Below are 23,020 nucleotides of genomic sequence, written 5' to 3'. Positions count from 1 at the left end.
GAATAAACCTTTCCTCCAATTCTCAGGAAGTCTGTTTGGCCCTACATCTAAAATATATCTTGTAATAATATTATGATAAGTTTACATGGTGACATATGATAACTAGAATTATTGGGGTGATCACATTGTAAGGTATAAAAACGTTGAATCAGTATATTATACACCTAAAACTGATATAACCAATATAAGATTGTATACCAACTACATTTTTTTAATTAAAAAAATTAAATAAAATTAAATACATACTGACTATGACCTTGTTTTATCATCACAACTGTTATTACCCGACTCCAAATCACCATCATCTCTCACTTGGACTACTGCAATAACTTTGTAATTAGGGATACAGAAGTGAAAGAGAGCAGAGTCCCTGCTCTCCCGAAGCCTATATTCTAAGGGAGTTGGACAAAAACAAGACATAAATAAACCCATTTCTAAACTGATAAGTGCTTTGAAGAAAGAGAGGCTTGGGGCAATGAATGGAGTGGGGGCTACTTAAGAAGGGTCTTGGGTAAGACCTTTCAGAGAAGATATTTGAGCTAAGAATTGGAGGAAGTGGGGCCAGCACTGTGAAAAGCTCAAGAAAATGCACTGAAGTGCTCATTTGCTCTCTGCTGCCCTCACCTGGCCGTGTTTGCAATAATTTTGGCCTTGTCTTAAAAAGTAGCACAGAATTTAGATTAATATGAGATTTAAAGATGGATCAATTTGGAAAGGAAGTTCAATGATACTATCCAGTACATATTTGTCTTTGATGAGATGTCTGGTCCTCATTGGCACAACCAACTGGGGTCTGAGCACAGGTGAGGACTAAAATCGCAGAGGTTCCTGATGGGTGGTCTCTCCCTAAGTCTAACATCTGAGCTCCTAATTTAGAGTGTTGCCTTTATCACTAGCAAAGACCGAACCAGTGAAGCTAGGAGCTGTCCAGTTATCCCTTGCAAAGCGTTGAGAAGTGAGCTGCCCAAACCAAACTAATCCCTGAAGAGCTCACAGTCTGGTAGAGACAGATGTAGTGCTGCAATCCAGCACTACTAACTAGTTCAGAGGTCTGGCCAACCAACCACAGCATCGTGTGGAGTGGGCAAACTGCTGTCTCATCTATAGAGAGATTGTTTTCTGGGCTTAAATCAGTCCAAGTCAGCCCTAAACAACCTGTCCTGGAATCCCTGAAGCTCTTATTATTACTTGCACTCTAATTATTGTTGTTATTATTTTTCCATTCTGATAGAAAACAGTGCCATAGGCATTTTATGTAGATAAGATTTTTGTTATGTAGTAACAAAAGGGTAATCAAGAATTCTTTGAATGTAATCAAGATTAGATAGAATGTAATCAAGATTAGAATGGATAAGACCTAGCTTCTAATCTGGTCCCCCAAGAATGCAAGAACCAGGAATGATACAGGAAACTCTGCAAAGTGTGATCCTTTCATAGAGCTTTTGTTTGCTTGGGAATTCAGCCCCTGAGCCCTTCCTTATGAGGAATTCCTAGAGCCCTGGAGATAAGGAACCCTACTGCCAAGAGGACTCGGGAGTCACAGAAGTAAAGCAGTTCATTCAATCACATGGCCAGCTGGGAATGAGAAAACATCATCCAGGGAATGACGGAATACTGCTGGAGGAGGGAGAACTTGACCTATGCTGAAAGAGAAGTACTATGACTTTCAGTATTGTCAGTACTTCATAGAGGATGACAATTTCTCACAGCATTGCTAAAAATATGCCACATTCACTTGGGAGCATGCCATTACTGGCTTGAGGTACACACATTTTAGTCTGAACCTGAAATAATGACTTTCTAGGACTTTATATAAAATAATGTCTAAATCTGATACCACTCCTTCAAGGAATCCCATAGATCTAAGAGCAAAATTCAAACTACTAACCTAGTTTGCAAGACCCTTAATGATCAGGCCCTTGTTATGTTGAATTACTAGTAGTTCTCCAAATGTATTATATATACTATTTCCACTCCCTTTCACATGCTGTTTCCTCTGTCTGGGAAGTCCTTCCCCTAATTCTTTGTATAGTTAAATTCTATCTGTCCTTCAAAATTCAGATCAAAGCATCTTCCTCAAGTGTCTCCACTTCCAGAAAACTTTCTTAATCCTTGTTCTGCTTTGATCTTCATATGGCTGGCCTCTGCTACATTCTCCACATCGCCACTGTCCACACCTACAGTTATCCCAGAACTTATTACTGTTTGTTACCATAGTCTTCCACACCAGACTGCAGGCTTGATGAAAGCAGGAACTATGTCCTATCTGACTTTCATCCCTAGCATCTAGCATAAAATCTGGCCCATTGTAGAAACTCAGCAGTTAGATGCTAAGCAAGTGAACAAAATAGAAAAGGTCCAAAGATTAATATGAAGCAGTGTCTGTCTTCATTGAGTTTATCACCCAATGGAGAGGAAAAATAAAGGGAAAAGTATAAGCAACATTATAATAGAGTATAAGATAGGAGAGAAATAACTCAGTGCTATGAAGACTCAAAAGAATAATAATAATGACTATATCTGATGACGATGACAAGAAAATTCTTCACAAAAGAATGAGTCCTGATGTCAGTAAGTTTTGACAGGCAATGAGATAGTGAGGGCAAGGGACGCAAAGCATTCTGGGTGAAGGAAGCAGAACAATCAAAGCCACTTACTGGGTGTACTCCAGGAGCAGTGAGGCACACACACCATGGCTGACTCTGAAGGGGTTTGAAGGGAATTAGGATAGTTTGGAGAACATACAGTGAAGGATACTGAACGTCAGGGTGTGAGTTTGAACATAATTTTGAAGGTAAAAGTTGCTATAAGAAGCTTTAGTTTTGTTTTTAACAGAGTCCTCTCTCTGTAGGAAGCATTCTGGCAGGGACCATATGGGAAGCCAATTAGGTATTTTTATGGATTGATTAGCAAATATCTAGTGCCTACTCCATGCAGACAGTGGGCTAGATGTAGCAATTGTCTAATAGGAAGGTTGTGAGGGCCTGTGTGCAGGTGATTTGGGTCACAATGGAGGAGGGAATGAATGCAAGAGACATTATGGAAGAGAACCAGTGGGTTTTGGCCTGATTAGATATGAGACGAGGGAGAGAATGAAATCAAGAATGGCTTCAGTGTTTGTTGAGTCTCCATGACTGAGAAAAGGTAGTGCCATAAACAGGTATGGTGGAGTCAGAAGGAAGGAGTGATTTATGGGCAGGAATAAGAAAACAAAAATATAAAATTAAAAATGAAGTATATTTTCGCATTACCTTGTCTATTCCTAGCAGTAATCTTTTGTGATAGATCTTTATTTTTCTCATTTTTACAGATGAGGTTCAGATGGGTTAAATAACTGCTTTATGACTATGCAGATAGAATTTGAACCTAGGTTTTCTGACTAATCTTACTGTATATTTTATTACTTCATAGCCTAGTTCCCTTTGGAATGCGTTTAGTTTTCCTTGCCAGTTGGCCATCCTGCTAGAAATGTCTAACAGGGAGAAATTCAGGACTGGAATAAAGGAGAGAGATTATAACTATTTTTTGAAAGTGCAGGAAATAGAAGAGACTGGCAAGGATGAGTGTAAAAAGAAAATAGAAAATGTCTAAGTACAAAAAACAAGAGAGGTGAAGTTACAAGGAAAGAATGGTTAACAGGCATCAAGTACTGTAAAGGTTAAGAGAGTGAGGGTCCCTCATTTCTTAGGGTCACTCATTAGTGGGACCTGAATGTGTGAACATTCACAGTGACGATATACGTCATTGACTAAGATATTCAGTTACGCAGGGAGATGCCTTAACATTCATTAGTATATAGATAATGTAGTCATTTAGCAAATGTAGAATGCACATGTTTTTAAATTTCTGGAGTTTAATAACAACCTATTAAAATGCATTTCAAAATCTTAAACAACTGTTTAATCAATACCATTAAATGATTTGCTGACTGAAACCAATATTAGTATAAAACAAAAAGTTTATGCCTCTATAGCTCCCTGAAACAGTATGGCATGAAATCTTTATATATAGTTAGATTAATTACTGAAAGTCATTACATACACAAAACTGAAACTGTTAAGTTAGTATCTACAAAATGATACAGAAACTTAAATTAGTAGTTGTGAATCCAGCCAGCCCAATGCTAGATGTTATGACTTATAAGGCACATGAGACATTGTATCTGTCCCCAAGGAGCTTATAGAGTCACTTATATATTGCCTTGTGGTTCTTTACAGTTATTTCTTTAAATTGTAAATGTCTTGTATCTATAATTTGGTTGAAAGCTTTTCAAGCACAAAGACATCATCTTTGAAGCTCTGGAGTCTCCATATGATAAATATCATCTGATGACAATGGGTAACTCAAATTGGTAATATATTGGTAATACATTGGTAAAAAATATGACTATAATGGTAATGCTATAGTGGCAACAATCTATTCAACAAGCAAGGATCTATAAAACAGGACTTTTAAAAAATGACAAATATAGCCCTTTTCTTTCATAAAAGAAATAAAGCTAAGAAATATTGAATGATATACAATTAGAAATCTGCAATTCTCTTTTGATAAAGAAATAAACAAAGGCTATTTTGATAGAAAACCTTTATACAGGTATACCCTGCTTTTTGAAAGTTTATTTTACGCTGCTTCATTTTTACAAAAGACCTACATTAGTTAGTGCCTGTTTTTGCTAACCAAAAGAAATTTGAAGATTTTCACTTTACAAAAAAAGATGAAAAATAAATAGCATTCAGCATTTGTTTTGCAGTGAGGCGTATAGAGGCTGCATGCACTGGTAAGTGAAACTACGCTGTACTTATGTTATTTCTACTTTATATAGGATCCGTGTTTATCATATAATTCCTGCTTTTACCATATATGTTAGTGTTATTTTAGGTTTTATGTGTTAGTTGGTATGTTGTGGTAGGTTACTTTTTAGGTCTGGGAATGCTCAAAAAATCTTCCCATATAAGTCAATAGTAATTGCTTCTTCACTCTCTACCATTTCTGTTTAAGAAAGAATTCACAGGAACGCTGTACTTCAGAATAGCATGGAAACCTGTTTGTGAATGCTAGCTCTACTCCAGTACTTTTTATTTAAATGCTAAATCATTGGCTTTAAAAATATTAAGAAAAGAGAAATCAGTGCTTAAATAAAACTACTAGAAATGTAGTGGACAGAGCAATTTAAAGCACTTTAGTCATTATTTCTTAACATACATAAGCGATCAGAGCTAAGGTGGCTAAGCTTGCAGTACGCTAAAAGTAAAAAACAGTCCTTGAAATTCTGCCAACGTATATTTGATTTTTTCCTTAAAATGGATCAAGGTTATTCTTATTAAAACCAAATAAACAATTGGTAATGTTTATCAAATTCCATCAAAGCTATCTAATTTACTATCAGGCTGTCATAGTTACCTAAATGGCTTCTTAGTCATTGCTTTTACATATTTTTTCCCCACTAATATACTTGTTTTGTAAAGAGCCCACTTTATGATAAGTTAAAAAGAAAAAATATAACAAAAATAATTCTGTTAAGATTGAGTAAATATAAGTGAAAGACTGAAAAATTGTTCATGCATCTTGCAGAGTGACACCATTCAATTTTTGCACTTGAAAAATCAAGGCCTCTACTTGTTTACATGAGAACTAGGATGAATACCTTTTATATCTTTGTATATAAAATCAAGTATTGTGGTTAAGCAAATAGTAGTAACTGCTGGGCAAATGGATGTGTTTATACAGAACAAAGTATTTTAAAAGGTCTCTTTCTTCCTTGGCTAGAGCTCCTCACCCTTGTCCACCAAAGTACTTTCAAGGCTCTTGAGAAGCTTTTACTCACAGAGGTGAGGAAGAGCCACATCTAATAGAAATCAGGGACTCAGTTTAAAGTACCCCATAACAATCATACACTTTTCTTTCTAAAAGGTTAATGCAAATTTTGCATTTCACTCCATTAAAAAAATCAGAATTTATTTCAACACTATGAGTAAAATCATCCCTTGGGTGATACATGAAGTCCATTCTATAGCTTTACGTGTCTTCACATACCCAAGTTTGCCATATATGCTTCTAGGGTTTAGGGCAATCTTTGGCTTGTTCATGGGCTTCTCAATTTTGAGAAAATGACTGCAGAAATGTGAAATAATTAGTGATATTTTTCTGCAAAGGCTTTCTTTTCTTTTCTTAAAGGATAATTTTTTTTTTTTTTTTTTAGTTGTATCTTCTAGGTGAGGCAATACAACCGCTTCCTTGTGTCTCCCAGAAGGCCTTGATTCTGAAGCATGGATGCCTGCTTCTGTTTCTGGTGGCTCTCTCCATTTTTCCCTAAATGGACTTTTCATCTGGATTCTTGGTTTTTAAATGCATGCCTAATTTTAACTTGTAGAGTCTATGTGCACCTTGACTCTAGCTAGTTCTAGACAACTTGGTTTGACTTTGATCATGGAACCTCCAGGAAATTTACTAGGCAGCCTTCTCTGGTGTTGGCAACATGCTGTTGCCAGTCCTCCTTTGACATTCCGTCTCTGTTCTAACTTCTCACCCAATATTCAGGATCCAGGGCTATATCTGGTCCAGAAACAAACAGTATAAATGTACATAAAATTAATACTGAACCATGAACTTCTAAATTATATTCTGCTCTTGGGCTAAGGAAAATTGGGTAAAGAGCAATGAAATACCATTAAGATGTTTTTAAGGTTAGCTCATGGCAATGGTGTAAACAAAAAACGGATAGGTAGTAAAGCAGGTAACTGCCAATTTTCAGTGGATGCATATTCTATATGAGAAGTGTTCTGAAAATGGGACCGTTTAAAATTTTTATAAATTGATATTTTGGTTGATGATTGTAAGCACTTAAAATTATTTTTAAAGCTATTAAAATTATTTTAAAACTAAATTTCAAACAGATTTACCAGTCATCAGCTCGAGTGCCTTCTTCAAAATGGATATTTCCCACAGTCTCCAACTCAATTAACAAAAATGGGATCAATAAGCCATGACTTTTCTTTTTTTGCTTTACTTCAGTATGATAAATTGCTTCAATTCTAATTAAGAAAAAAAAAATAAAGCTATTAAAATGATCTAAAAATCACACTAAAAACTATGTCAATTTTTTTTTTTTAATATAAGGCTTTTGTCATTGAATACAGAAAGCTTTGTGTTAACAGTTAAACCATGAAAAAATCATTCTACTTTTGGCAATTAAAATCATCTCAAATTTTGTTAACCTCAGAATAAGTGAATGTTAGAAGATTCTCTAGCTCCATCACATATGGTTCTCAGATTTTAGACAAGTCACAACATTTTTATGCTTCTGTTTCTCAGTAAAATGGCAATATTAATAGTACCTACACCTGAATAGGCTTTTTTTGAGGATTATATGCAGAATGCACATAAAGCTCTTAGCAAAGAGTTTGGCACAGAGTAAAACTCAATAAATGTTAGCTGTTATTCTGTTAGTATTATTACAGGACAAACTAACTTATCCTCTTGGTGCCTCAGTAAATAAAAAAATTTGCAGTACTTACTAGTCTTCTTGCTCTATGTTTCTAGTTGATACTTAACCTGAGTTTGTTTCTACATGATTCCAGACAACTGTGTATGTGCTTTGCCAGTCTCATTTATGTCTTTTATTTTTTGCATTGGTAGCAGCTAATGTTAAAAAAAAAAACACTGATGTTTTTAGTTTGCAGACACTAGCGATGTGACAGGAAGCTACTCAGGGGAAGTTCACTGTTACTAATTTAGTATTGCCTCTGTAAAAAACTGTATACCAAGTTTGAACCAATGATGTCTATCATACCAGGAAACAGATTTCATATTTCATTCAATATGGTAATTCTTTCCACTCCTGAAGCAGGGAAATGAGCTCAACCGATGGCCCAGAACATTCTATTCTCTCATGTTTCAAGTTTGAACGACTAGAGAATTCATTAAACATACTCATCTAGTTTTTTGTTCCAGAATGTTACCCTTTCATTCAAAGCATTTAGTTTGGTCACTATCTTCTGTTGAAGGCTCAGTTCTTCTGTGACAGTTTCATCGTTCTTTGATTTGTCAAGCTCGGTTACTTTATTGTTATTGGATCTCTCACTGTGCCCTTTGCCAGATCCCCTGAGCTCAGATAGTTCCCGTTCCAACTGTTGAAATCAATGTACCAGAAAGCAAAATCTTTTAGTCTACTTTATTAAATGTATAGTTAATTTAAATTATCAAAGAAGAAATTTAGATAACAAACTTTATAAAAACAGAGCCAGCATAGGATTATAACTTTGGTACAAGTTCAGTCAGCTAATTTTTCTTGACCAAGTGAAAGACAATCTTAAACATTTCAATTATGGCAGTTATCTCAACTGAAAATGAGAAAAACAAAGAAATAGGTTTTTACATATTACTGATGAGTTTGCTTCTTTTAAAGCCAAAGAAAAATTATAATAAATTCTGGTTTGGGTATAAATAAAATATTTAAACTCTAAAGAATGTAACTTTTATCACACCTACTTTTCAATTTTTCAAAAATTTTCAACTACTTTGGTATTCTGGGAAAAATTAATCATAAAAAATAACACAAAACATGTACATAGGGGTGCACATTTTTCCTTTTGCCTCAGTCTCTTCTATGGCTCAACATAGCAATGTCTTTATTTAAAATTTTTACATTTGGGTGTTTTTCATTCATAATAAACTTTTTTGCATTATTTATATTTTTAAAAATATTGCATTAAGTATGATTTATCTCGATTACTGAGGTTTTGGGCCCTCCTTTAAATTTTGGGCCCAGGGCGACTGCATCACTTGCCTTATTGGAATCCCAGCCTTGTAGGATTTAAGGATAAATTATACTATACATGGAGAGGTGTATATAAATAAAAATTTACTAATTTCCTTTATTCTCTCTTTATAATGGCTATATCCGAGCTATTAAAAAACAAATTAAGCATATTTATAAAAAATGTCTGTAGCATATATATTCTATACTATTATTTTTCACATTTGCAGGTTTTACTTAATACACACATTTGCACATGAAAATGGCATATATAAAATGATTTCCATATATGGGTTTTCCTGTGATTTTTATTTAAATAAATAATTTAAATTTTGTTAATGTTTTACTTTAAGAATATCTTTCCGATTATAATAAGCATTTAAATCTCCTTGTTTTAGAAAGAATATTAAATATCTTTTTAAAACTTGATTTTTAATGGCCACATACTATTCTATTTTAAGAATGAATAATTTCTTATCTTTCGTTACACATTTAGGTAGTTTCCAATTTTTTGTTGTTACTATTAGTACAATGGTGAATGTCCTTATGTATAAATATTTCTTAAATCTTTAGAATAGACTGTTAGAAGTAGATTTACTGAGGCAAAGGCTATGAGCATGTTTAAGCTGTTAATATATGATCGAATTACACTCCCATCAGTGGTGTAATAGCGTCATGCCCATCTTCGTGGTTCTGAGTACTATCATGTGTTATGCTTTGATAATTTTACAGGTGAAAATGGTTGTCTGTCATCTTAATTCACGTTCAGAAATTAATAATCAGGTTGAGCTCTTTTTTCAAATGTTTACTAGTCACTTTTTATTTCTTCTTTTGTAAAATGATAATGTATATACTTTGCTCAATTTTTCTATTTTCCTATTTGTTTTTTGTCTTGTTTTATTTATGAGTATATTTATACTAAGGATATCGTGTATATCCATCAGTTTGTTGAAAACAATTTTTTCAGATCGTCGTTTGTTATTTTCATTAATGACGCTTTTAGTACATAAGCATTTTACTTTTTTGTAAATCAAATCTATACTCTTCTCCTTTGTGACTTCTACTATTTCTTTGATTTGGCAGGCTGAGATCACTTAAATATTAATCTATATATTTTTCAATTTTTTCATGTTTTCATTTTTACATTTAACTCTTTTTTCTCCACTGGTGTTTACTTTTAGTAAGATATAAACTAACGATCCAGTTTTCCTACTCCCAATTAGTTTGACTATTTTTTGTAACACCATTTGTTGAATAACTCAATATTTTCTCATACTTAATATATATATATATGTTTTTATATATACAAAGTTCTTTTTTGAGGTAAATAATGCTTAATTTTTTAGGGTCTACTTTTTTGTAAAGGAAATCTAATTTATTATAAATAAAAAGCACACATAATATAACTACTAAAGTATAGCTTGATATAAAGTTCCTACCTTGTTGTATGCCTTAATAATAGTAAAGAGATATTTTAGCACTTTCGACAAGAAAATGAATTTTGAGCACAACCTACTGGTATCTAATAAAAATGCAACCTAAATAAGTCTAACAGATCTCTGTAACTCTCTGAATCATACTGAATTATTAATACAGCTTTAAAAAAATTTTAGATATCAACAAGCCTATACCTTTTTGAACGGAAGATTTCTAAGCACAGAATGAAACTTAGTTAAGCACCTGGAATCAAAATATTTTTGGGACAAGCTTGACTTGAAATTCAGTATTAATAAAAAAAATATATGTATATGTGTAAACATATATAAAATTAAAAGATAATGCTATCTTATCTGCCAGTTTTCTTAAGATGTGGCCATTGGAAGTTTATAGTATTAAATCTTACATTTTTTTTCACGAAGCTGAATAATTTTATTCGTTCTTCTGGCAACTTCTGTAATTTACATTTTCGATCGTTCAGTTTGTCAAGGTCTTCATTGAGACGCCTTTGAATAGTTTTTATCCGCATATTGTAATACATTATTTTTTTCATTGCTGTGGTCTAAAAGTGAGAAAACCCAAAAGATTAGCTGAAGTAAAAAACATAGGAAATTATTGGTGGAATGATATGAGTGGGATACGTTCTATATAACAATTTGAAAGTTTTGTATGCTCAATTACTAGTGATGATGGTTGAAATGATAATGGCTATACAGAGTTCTATATTTAAACTTAATAAGCAAAATATAAAATTTGAAAGATTTTCTTTGTGGATAATATTCTAAATGTGAAGCATATTCACATTTATTTCCAGGACAGCAACATAGACTACCGACAGAATTTAATTTACAAAATAGTATCATTTAGCTAATGAGGCAATACTACTAAAGCTTTAATGCTACCAAATATATAACTACATTTTTCCTATTGGTTAATTTAGGGAAAAAGTAAAGAAATTAAAAAGAATTAAAAGCAAACATAACATTATTTTATTTTTTAATGCCTACAGCACCTGTTACTCCTAGTTGGCCTCCCATCCAAATACTAACTAGACCCAACCCTGCTTAGCTTCTGAGATCAGACAGGTGTCATGGCATTAGACCAAATGTAACATTATTAAACTCAGCTTTTAAAATCATAGCTAAGAATAAGATTTCTATTTTATTGTATTTTTATTTTACTTTTTAAATTAAATTTATTGGAGTGACATTAGCTAATAAAATTATATAGATTTCAAGTTTACAATTCAGTAATTCATCATATTGCATTGTTTTCACACCCAAAGCTAAATCTTCTCTCCCATATATTTCACCCCCTTTATGCTTATCTGCTTCCTCTCCTAACCCCCTTCCCTCTGGTAACCACTAAACTGTTACGTGTGCCTATGAGTTTTTGTTTGTTTGTCATGTTCATTTGTTGTATTAGTTTAATATTCCACATATGAGTGAAATCATATGGTTTTCTACCTTTCTGTCTGACTTATTTCACTCAGCATGATAATCTCAAGATCCATCCATGTTGTCACAAATGTCAGTATTTCATCTTTTCTTATGGCTAAGTGATATTCCATTGTACGTATGTACCACGTCTTCTTTATCCAATCATCTACTGAAGGGATACTTCAGTTGTTTACGTGTCTTGGTCATTGTGAATAATGCTGTAATGAACATCAGGTGCAGGTATCTCTACAGATAAATATTTTCAAATTTTGGGGGGTAGATTCCCAGAAGAGGGATTGCTGGATCATATGGTAATTATTATTTTTTCAAATATCTAAAAGGATGCTCTAAATGAACTTGTTTTAGATTGAGCAAATTACTAAATTGTCAACCTAATCCATTTATCTTGAATTCATTAATACCAATGGATGCAGTTGTTAACAAGTCTATGATGATAAATTGATTAAATCTGCCATTAAGAAATATAATAGCTAAATGGTGCTTACAAATTACATTAGTCAAAATGAACAAGTTGAGAAGAAAATACATCAGATGCACTTTTAAAATGTGCCCAAGTTTTAACTGTTTATCTGAAATAATAGTTTTTTTTTTTTTTTTAAATCAGGAAATCTGTACCTCAGATAAGTTGCAAGGCTTGTACACTGTTCTGGACATATATTTCCTATAGATGCAGGTTCTTGTTATGTGATTTATCTGGTAGAGAGTGGACAGTCTAGATCTCAACAGAATTATTTGGCATAAAAGATAGAATAGAAACAAATATATTGGATGGTAAACTGAATGAAGAGATGGGGGAAGGGGAGTGGTTCACTGGACTGGGTAGAGAAGGAGAAATATAATGTGGAAAGACTATTAGTAAACATGGTGGCTCCCTGTGAAATTACAGATCTTTGGTGGCATGTCAGAGTAGCCCCTTTACTGGGAGGTTCACCATCAGTGGCAGTCAAGGTATAGTTCTCTTCAAGATTTTGGAGATATTCAAGACTTTGGCAAGTGTGAGTGGTTTCACTTATACTTCAAGGGAACTCCAAACCTTCTTTAATTAGATTAAAAGTGACCTAATTCTGGCATACTGCCACCAACCATGGATAATTTCTAATTTTGATATGTAATATTCCAAATAAGGAGAGGTTATATTTATTTCCTTTCTACTTTATTTAGGCTTTATTAATTTTGGTATATATAGTACTAGTTCAGTTATTCTTAACACTGATGATTTTCAGATTTCCTTCTTTTAGTTTTGTATAAATGAAAATGTTTTCCTATTATTTCACCTTCTAATATTGCCATCAAAATTGAGATCCTAGTACTGTTATTATTTGTATATATTTGTGTGAAATATCCAGTTCATTGGGGCAAAAGTAGTATTGGTGACAAGATACTACTACCTACAATATGTGGACACAACCAGAAATAAGCAGTTAAACTTAAGTCACAGATATCTGATTAGGGTTGCACTTACATCTGCCAGTTCCTTGATTGACTTTGCTGACACATCATATGTGTCAAGTCTTTGAAGGCAAGGCAAGTGATACAGCACATGTGTGGAATAATTACACAGCAGACAAACTGGGTTGGTTTTGTACTGAGGATCATTCAGAGATAAATCCTTTAAGTGACAAAGCTTGGTTAAGTTAGTGAGGTCCTAAAACAATAGCAGTAATAATATTCAATTAATTAATTGCAGCTGTCCATTTCTAAAAGAGGCTTCTGAACACTTAAGATCATGATAATGTAATCTAATGCATTCTAATTATGTACTTAAATATGTTAAAGTGAGATAGATAAAATGTTTTCCTCTAATGTAAAACATGCTAAATACATGAATAGCATAGGTCTTCAGTAATTAAACATAGACTATATAGCTAGGCATTTTAAATGCACTTAAAAAAAACAGAGAATATTTACTAAACTATATATTCCAACTGGAACCTTGGAACCAGTCACTTGAGCACATTTATTCCTTTAGCCAACATTTCCTCCTCTGCACAGATCCTTTCTACTGCTCCTACTGTATCTGTAGGTCTCCTACTTTCTTCACCACCATTCCCTGCCCTTACCACCTAGGAACACTGCTCGCCATTTTCTTCAGCCTCCAGATCTGCTCTTCTCATCAGAGGCTGTGGGACCCCTGCTTTGTTGGAATCATCAGTGAATTCCTGATTTTTAGTTATTTAAAAAATATTTTTGTTTTTCCTGTAAATGCCTTTTTTACCTCTAAAAGACAACTGAAACCTAGCTTTCTCCTGAGAGCTTTGTTTTTGCTCACAACCTTTGGAGGAGGAGGGGTTGATAATACACTTCCAGTTTGTTTCTCCTTAACCATTTTTATCCTGAAGTTTAAGTCCTCTTTACACCTTCCTTTATTTGGCATCTGGCTCTTGCTTCTTCCTATTTAAACTCTAACATTTTATGTTTTAGCCATACTGAACAACTTGAAGTTTTAGAATGTGCCAGACCCTATCTTATTTTTAGAACTTCGCTTATGCTGCTGCCTTTGAGCGGACAGTGGACTGGACTTCACCCCATTTTACCTCTTAATCTGTCAAGACTCAATCTAGGAATCACCTCTGGGAGTCTTGTTTCATCTCCCAAGCTTGGGATAGATGCTCAGGATTCCTAGTTTCTTGAATTTGCCATGTTCCTTTCTACCACATAGGTCCTTCACACCTTTGCCCCAAATTTCATTCATTAGGAAACTCTTACTCATGTCTCGTATATTAACTTAAACATTACCTCCCATAGCGTTCTGAATTTCTCTTTCATAGCTCCCCCTGACCTCTTTTGCTATTACTCAAATATACCCTTTGATTTCTTATCTCCATGCCTTTTGTACACATTGTTCTCCCCATCTTAGAATGCCTACCTGCCACTGCCCAGAAGATCATCCTACAATGCCTATTGAAATTCTATCAACCTTTCAAGATTCACATCAAATATTTCCTCTTGATTTTGACCAAGAAAATAAAATTTGTTTAAATCTCTTTTTAAGGTGCTTACAATATTCTGCCTCATTCCACAGATTTTTGGTGTCATATTTTTTTCTGAGTAAAAGAATGCTTATTTTAATACTGATTAATTCAAAATTATTTCTATAGTAAATTTACTTATCTTTATTCAGTATTGTCTAGAGGAAGAGTTATATGTTCCTTTGATCTAACACTGTAAAAATTATGAATACCATGTTTTCATCCATATTATATGCCATAAACATTAAGAATTTTTATGTTTTTTCTCTTTCATTCAAGTTCTTGACAAATGTTTATTGAGATTTATTACATGTCAAGTACTGTTTTAAGCATTGTGCATATAGCAGGGAGAAAAATAGGCAAAGTTCCTGTTCTCATGGAGCTTGAATTCTAGTAAGAGAAGTGGACAAATGCCAAGAGGAAAAATGACAGGGAAAGATTTTTGGGTAGTAGGGGTTGTTGCTATTTTACCTAAATTGGGCGGGAAAGGCATCACTAAGGATATAATGTTTGAACAAAGTCCTGAAAGAAATGAAGAAATGAGCCACGAAGATATATGAGGGAAGAATATTTTACCAAAGCCTCTAAGGTGGGTGTGTGCAAGGAATAGTGAGGAGACCATAGTGGCTGGAATGGAGTAAGCAAAGAGGAAAGTGGTAGAAGCTATTGTTAAAGAGACCGGTGGGAGACTGAATTATTTAGAGTCTTGTTGGTCATTGTAAGAACAGGCTTTTACTCTGAAAGAGATGAGAAACCAAGGGAGGGTTTTGAGCAGAAGAATGATTTGATCTGACATATTTTTAAAGGAGTGGGCTGCTGTATGGAGAACAGACAGATAGTAGTGAACGGGTAAACAAAGGGAGATCTGTTAGGAGCTTTTTCCTTTCTTTTCTGGTAATGCGGATTAGAGATGATGGTGTCTTAAATAAGGTTGGTAGTGATGCATGTGGTAAAAAATGGTTAGACTTTGGACATATTCTGAAGGTAGAGCCAATAGATTTTGCTGGTGGATTTGATATGGAGTATGAAGGAATAAGAAGAGTCAAAAATGACTCTAAGGATTTTGGCTTAAGTTACTAGAAGAACAAAGATGCCATTTTGAGAGGTGGAGAAGGCTGCAGGAGGAGAAGGTTTGGTGGAGGGGAAATCAGTTTGAGTTAGGATAGGAGAGGTCTACAGTTTTGGGGAGTTGTTGGGGAAAGTAGAGATACCAATTTAGGAGTAATGAGTAGATAAAAGATATTTAAAGTCACAAGACATGATGAGGTTATTTAGACAACAAAAGCAGATAGATGCTCAGGATTGAAATGAGAAAAGTTCCTGTGATTTACCTGGAGCAGTTTGTTTTTCAGATGTTAGGAGGAGATGAAAAACCAGAAAACTGGAGATATAGCCAGGAAGATTGGATGAAAACTAGAAAGTGTTATCTTAAAGCCAAGTAAATAGTTATTTGTTTGGTTTTAGTTGTGTCATATCACTTGTTTGGTTTTAACAGTGTCAATTTAGTCGGCTAACTCTAAAATTTCCAGCAGTACCAGGTAGTCCAAAATAATTAAATTCTTTTTTAAAAGGTGGCTATAATCCCTTTCTGCAAAAGGATGGTTCATGATCCAGGCTGATAAATAAAACTGAATTATTCCACTTAAACATACCTTAAAAGAACATATTTGATTACCAGAAAGGTTTAATCTTTCCAGTTGTTCATTGGGATCAAGACATCGACCTTTAATTTCAAAAACAAGATGAAAGAAAAATTAAATGTCTTGTTTTACCTCCTGTTCCTATCTTGTCACATTTCTGAGTTGTATATGGCCATATCATTTATTGCATATAAATAAGACTAACAGTAACAATGTAAAATTAGTAACCACTGATTAATGGGCAATATTTTCACATTCTATAGTCATAGATTTTGAAATGCTTTGTAAAGATGTCATACAAAAAAGTCTAAAAGAAAGAAATATATAATTTTTATATTGATTAAATATTAGCATAGCTTTATCTCAAATTCCAAATGAAGCAGTACATACCAATGCTGCTTATTAGATTTCCAGCAAGGTTGAGATCATTTAAATTCTTCAAAGTTTGCAAGCCCTAAAAATTTAGATAATATGTAATTTAGGAGAAATAATTAAAATCTATATTTATAAACCATCTGATCAATCTGGTTAGTACTCCAGGTGTTCTGAGCACTGAGCACCTCAATGAAGCCATCTTTGTTCTCTGGAACCTGGAAGGCATTATTGGAGGAGAGGAGGGAGCAGGAAGGGGAGTGGCGAGGAAAAGAGGAGGAGGAATAGGAAAAAAAACACATCACAGAGTGTGTTTCTAATCTTAGGCAAGTTATATATAAAACTTGTCTACACTTCTTTTTTAAAAATCTCCAAAGAAGAAATAACACCTTACCTTTCAGGTTTGATGTGAGGAGTAAAAAAAATAACAATAATGTATATAAAGTTCTCTTAGCTCTTCTTAACAATAAACAAATCATGACTATTTTGACCCTTGTGCATAATATGATCTTGGATACTGTGGTTTAAACTCCATAGTAGTAATTAACTTTACATATAAATCAATGAAATTATCTTACCTCAATATTTTTAATTGTATTGTGGTTCAGCCAAAGAACCTCCAATCTTGATAATTTCTCTAAATTTTCTATTTTGGAAATTTCATTATAATATAAATACAGTTTTTCTAAATTTCTACATTCTTGAAGACCTTCAATTTTCTGTCAAAAAAAAAGAGCAGACTGAACAATGTTAGCTTCTTTGTCATTAATCCTTTTAATAAAGTAGATTTTAAGTACGTTTCCTTTTAAAAATCAAATATTATTACAAAATTAATGTCCAGTAAAGTGAACTCAATTTTTAAAAGAAAAAGCATGTAATCTCTCCACCTAAATACAACTATTTTCAATTTTCATGTTCTCTTTAAATTTTAATTTTATATAGTTATTTTTATATAGTTTTTATAGTTATTTTTATATAGTTATCTATATAATTTTGTGAGTATTTTTTAACTTAAGACTGTCTAAAATGTTTCCATAATTTTCAAATTATAATATTCAATTATTACAAAATGTTTCATGACATTTATAATCACTTTCTTTAAAACAACTCTATATGTGGCATATTTATATTTCAAAATTTTAGCTATTGTAAATAATATTGCAACAACTAACTTCATGCATACAGTAGTTTTCTGCTTTTGAATTATTTCTCTAGAATAAAATTTACAATAGGGATTTCTGAGTCAAATGGCATGTATCTTTCTTTGGCTCTTTATACATTTCGCAATATTGCTTTTAAATATAAATGTTATTATTTGCACACTACCAATAGTGTTTAAGTAAACTGATTTCATTACTAAGCAATACTGGGTATTATTTGGTCTGATTTGATTACTAAAAAGTAGAATATGTCTATGTTTTAATTCTTTATCATTATTATTTTTTTGGTATAAATCTATTTCGATCTTTTGCCCATTTATCTGTTTTTTTTTTGTTTGTCTGCTTTACTGGCTAAAGAGTTTTATTGCAATTCATCAGGAATGGTCTCTTCCCTTCCTCCCTCATTTATCTGTACTGATCTGTATCTCAAGCATATAGTTCAATGACTTATGTTTCCAAAACCAATGAATTCAGTATAAAATATTTCTTATAAAGTTATAGACTTACTTCTAGACAGCATTCGGCAATCCAGAGTTCTTTGAGTTGTGCACAAGTCTCTAATCCTGAAATTTGTTTTATATCTTGAGCAACAATTGTGAGACTTGTTAAATTAGGAAATAATGATAATCCGACTATACGTGGATACCCTGAGAAAAACATCTCCAGTTTTGAAGTATCTGATCCTTCTTGTCCAACCATTTCATAAGATAAACCATTGCATAAACACTGTTTTCAAAAAGAAATCAAGTTATTGCCTATTTAAAATAAAAAGTGGCTAAAAAATAAAATAATCAAAAAATTATTTTTGCCAATAGAAATTATAAATGGTCGATTGCACTGTTGCCATTTTTTACTCTCACAAGAAGGTAAGTTGTACCATGAATGTGATTTTTCTCTGCTTCTAAAGATCATGTAGTAGGGGAAATCGTTATGAAAGCTCCAAAAAGGAGTGTAAAAAAGTCCCATTGAATATTCTTGCAAATGTGTTTGAAAAGAAATTTGACTTTGACTTACCAGTTCTTTAACTATTTCTTCTTGGTTTAGGTTTTCACATTCAATCATCTTCCATTAAAAATAAGGGTCATAATAATATTATCTATTAGGGAAAATAAAAAATTGAAATATACACTAGAGTTATGTCATTCCATGTTGAAAGGGACCTTAAAGCTACATAGGTGGAGCTACCTACCCACTTGTGGCTCGAAATCTTCATAGTACAATACTAAATATGTCTGGGCCCCAAGACAGTTCATTCCATCTCTGAAGTTTTCTGTTAGAAAGTTATTTTTTATTCTGAATTTAATTCTGTCTTTCCATAATTCCTTCCCACTTGTTGTCATTCTATCTTCTGGGTTCAAATAAAACAGGTATAATTTTCTTCCACACTGTGAGCCTTTATCACTTGACAAAAATAGTCATCTCTCATCTACATCCTTACCTTGTCCCCAGTTCATGTCTTTCAGTTTTCTAAGTGTACTTAGAGAGCAAAAAAAAGAATCCTCAAGGATCAGCGACATACCTGGCATGGCAATAAATGTTTATTAAAATGAATTAGCCAACTTCTTCATTTGAGATGATATGAACTGATTAATACCTAAATATCATCAATAAAATTTAACCTAGTTTTTCAGTTTTTAATATTTTCATTATATTATTCCAGACATACATTATTTTAAAAATACAGGAATCCTAGTTTTAATGTTATGACATGAAAAGTAAGATGTAGAAATGGTGTATATTGTGATCCCACTTTTTATAGTAATAACCTCCATAGATATAGATATGTGTGTACATGTATATATGTATATGTGTGTGTATGATTTTGCAAGGAGAAAGTATGGAAAGATACATACTAAGTTGTTAGGAGTTACCTTAGATGCAGGTGAAAGCTGATGTGGTTATAATAGACATGACAGGTTGGATGGGGCTAGATCTAGGCAAAAATAGAAAAGAAAAAAACCTACGCTTTTTAAAAAGCATGTATAATATTGCATAGTATGAATATATAACTATTTATTCGTTTTACTGTTGATTGACATTTGGAGCTAATTAGTGCTTCTCTGAACATTTTTGCAATTTGGGACATAGGTGCACATTTCTACTGCGTTTATATCTAGGAGTGGAATGAGAAAGAAATGTGTTTCTTCCAACATAGATAATTCGCCCAAACACAATGTTGAGCAAAGGAAGCCACACAATGAATAAATACTACATGACTACATGCATACAAAATTTGAAAATAACTAATCTGTGGTATTAGAAGTCAGGAGAGTAGTTACCTTTTGAGCGTGAGTGACTAGGAGACAAAAGGGAGGCTCTGGAGTGCTGATGAAGATATGTTCCTTAATCAGAGTTCTGGTTAAAGGGATAGGTTCACTTTGAGGAAAAAAATTAGATTCCTAAGATTTGTGAAATATATATATGTACATATTTAAATGAAATTTTATTTAAATATCTATTTTAAAAAATATTTATGTGCTCACTTTTAATCATTTATGCAAAGTAATGTAGGAAATAGGCCATAAAGATACATGGGGAGAGAATATCCCACCCAGCAAGTAAGTGCAAAGGCCCTAAGGTAGGTCTATGCTAGGTATATTCAAGGAACGGTGAGGAGACCAGAGTGGTTGGAATGGGGGTAAAACAATGGGGATAGTGGTAGAAGCCTCAGATAAAAACAAATTAAAATCATAAGGCAAAATGATGGGGACTGGTGTCCATGTATTTACCTAACTCCTCTTCCCAAATCCTGCTAGAATAACTAGGGAAATGTGAAAATAAGAAAGAAATATATAGTAGTGTTAGGAAAAGAGCATTGATTGCCAAAAATATTGAGAAAAGTCTTTTGAATGAAAATGAAGCAGACAGCATTGGACTGAGAGAAAAGCCCATCAGTACAGACCAGCCCAAAATTCAATGAACCAGGAAAAGTAATTGTATAAAAGTAGCCTAAAAAACTCCCTAAGCTCAGAGCTGCAGTGATTGGGAAGAGGGTGGTTGTGAACCATTCAAAGGGACCAAATCAAAGGATTTTGAGATCCATATCAGAGTACTACACACAGTCTGTATTTGTACTCAGGCTTTGTAAACAGGGACCATCGTTCACCATGCTGAGTTGAGGAGGGGAAGGAACCCAGCTACCATCACAAAGAAAAATACAGTCAGAAAATTATCCCAATACACTGGATTATCTGTTCAGTCACTTGCTCATTCATTACTAGATGTATTGAGGGCCTAATATCTACCAGTTGGAGAATGATGAGGTGGGAGGAAAGAGAAGACTTCTCTAATAAGGTTACATTTGGGCAAAGAGCTGGAAGAAATGAGAGAGTGTAAGCTATGAAGAAATCTGGGGAATGCATCCAGGCAGAGGAAAGAACAAATGCAAAAAAAAAAAAAAAATGAGGTGAGAGTATACTTGGCATGTTTGCAGAATAGCAAGGAAAATGATGTGGATGGAGCACAGCGAGGAAAATGGAGACTGGTAGGATGTGAGGTCAGAGAGGTAATGCAGGGCCAGATCATGTGCTATCTTGTGATCTGTAGGTCTTTGCAAGGATTTTGGATTTTATTATGAGTAAGATGGAAAGCTATATGGAGATTTTGAGTGGAAAAGTAACACAAGTTCCCTTACATTCTGAAAAGGATCACTCTAGCTACTGTGTTGAAAATATGTAGGGGTCAAGGGCACAAGCAAGGAGACAAGTTAAGAGATAGTTGTAATACTATAAGTGGGAGAGGGTGGTGGTTGGAGTAGGATAGTAGTAGTTGAGATGGTGAGTAGTTAGATGATGGATCTATATTGAAGGTAATACTGATCACTTCTTCCATGCCTCCCATTGGCAACTGTCTCATACCCCATTCTTGGACAACCCCGAGATATTATAGCATAGGCTGGGCTGCAGGAGTGGCCAGGCAAGGGAGCACTTAGCAAGGAACAATCCGAAAGAATTTAGGTCCTCATCAAGGCCCTTAGATAGATGCAGACCAGTTTTCCCTCCCTAGGCTTTTGTGGATGGCACACCAAGTAAGGGAGGACTTGTAGCAGAAGAGAAGCCTCTGCATTCTGGTTTAATCTCTGTGAACGCCAAAGGAAAGCTTGCCTTCTGACTCCCACAGAAGGGGCAAAGCCTCCCCTCAGTACCTCCACAGTGACCAAATGGAGATCTAAGTTATGTAGTCTATATCCAAGATATTTATTTCAGAAGACATTAACTTCCCTTTGTTATTCACTAACTTTCACATATACTTGAGTTTAATTCTGGACTTTCTAATCTGTGCACTGTCTATTCCCATAGTATTATCCTGTTTTAATTACTATGGTTTATATTGGGAATTCTCATCTTATACTATTTTTTGGAAATTTTCTGGCTATTCTTTCATATTTATTTTTCCAAATAAGATTTATGATTATTTTGTACTTGTTTTTTAAAAAATTCACATAGGGTTTTGAGATTCCATTGTAAAGATTAATTTAGGAAGAACTTCCATCTTGAAGGTGTTGAGTCTAGCTCAAGAACAAGGCACAGCTCTCCATTTATTTAAGAAGACTACTTTTTCTTGATAGAGAAATATCCATATTTGGGATGCCAGCCTTATCTCTCACTTCGCACTGTTTTCCCTTCATCAATGCCCTCATTTAGGAAAAAATCTCATTCTAATTCAATAGTCAATTAGCAAAACAGAATTTAATTTAGAAACTCCAAATTCTATCATTTGAATAATTAAATCTAAATTATGAGAAGCCTGAACCTTCCTGGTACTTATAAGCCTTGTATGCTTTTTCTAGTCACAAGTGGGCTCAAGGCTTCTAGCTAACTTGATTCCATCAGGAGGTATGTCCTGTTAGCCAGCTTTTATCCACTCTCTTATGCTTTGGGAAAGCTTTTCTCAGGTCCTGCCCATCTAATAGACCACAGGTCATCTCTAATCCCTACAGGGAACCAGGAACCATCAGGAGCTTCTATAACTTTCACCTTCAAATCTCAAATCTTGGATTGATTTAATCACTTCTCCTCTGCTGGAAGAGTTCACATAACCATCATGGGGTTGAAGTCACTACAAATGCTTGACCTCTAACTTCAGCTGGATCTTCAACAACAGATATTTTATATTTTCTCCTTCAACTTCCTTTCTTAGAGAGATTAGGATTAGAGCTATAGATCTGGGACTAACGATTTAGGGATTATTCTAAACTTCCATCACTCTTCTCAAGTTCTCTCTCTCA

The 23,020-nt window shown here is 33.7% G+C and overlaps 1 protein-coding gene across 1 annotated transcript in view; it reads right to left on the bottom strand.

Annotated features, from left to right (window-relative positions):
- The window catches only part of LRRC9 (leucine rich repeat containing 9), an 80,386-nt gene extending 61,531 nt beyond the window's left edge, over positions 1-18,855 (bottom strand). Inside the window, exons 1-9 of the mRNA XM_025049086.1 lie at positions 18,808-18,855; positions 18,301-18,519; positions 17,212-17,352; positions 16,652-16,715; positions 16,274-16,344; positions 13,115-13,297; positions 10,599-10,754; positions 7,930-8,126; positions 6,900-7,031 (exon numbers count right to left, since the gene is read on the bottom strand). Of these exons, the coding sequence (XP_024904854.1) occupies positions 6,900-7,031; positions 7,930-8,126; positions 10,599-10,754; positions 13,115-13,297; positions 16,274-16,344; positions 16,652-16,715; positions 17,212-17,352; positions 18,301-18,519; positions 18,808-18,855 (1,211 nt within the window). The remainder of the gene's footprint in view (positions 1-6,899; positions 7,032-7,929; positions 8,127-10,598; positions 10,755-13,114; positions 13,298-16,273; positions 16,345-16,651; positions 16,716-17,211; positions 17,353-18,300; positions 18,520-18,807) is intronic.
- Positions 18,856-23,020: the final 4,165 nt, after the last annotated feature.

Source organism: Pteropus alecto, unplaced genomic scaffold (assembly GCF_000325575.1).
Source record: "Pteropus alecto unplaced genomic scaffold, ASM32557v1 scaffold276, whole genome shotgun sequence".
NCBI classification, from domain to species: Eukaryota; Metazoa; Chordata; class Mammalia; order Chiroptera; family Pteropodidae; genus Pteropus; species Pteropus alecto.
Note: the sequence above shows the minus strand (reverse complement) of the source record. Positions and strands in the feature narration are given on the sequence as shown.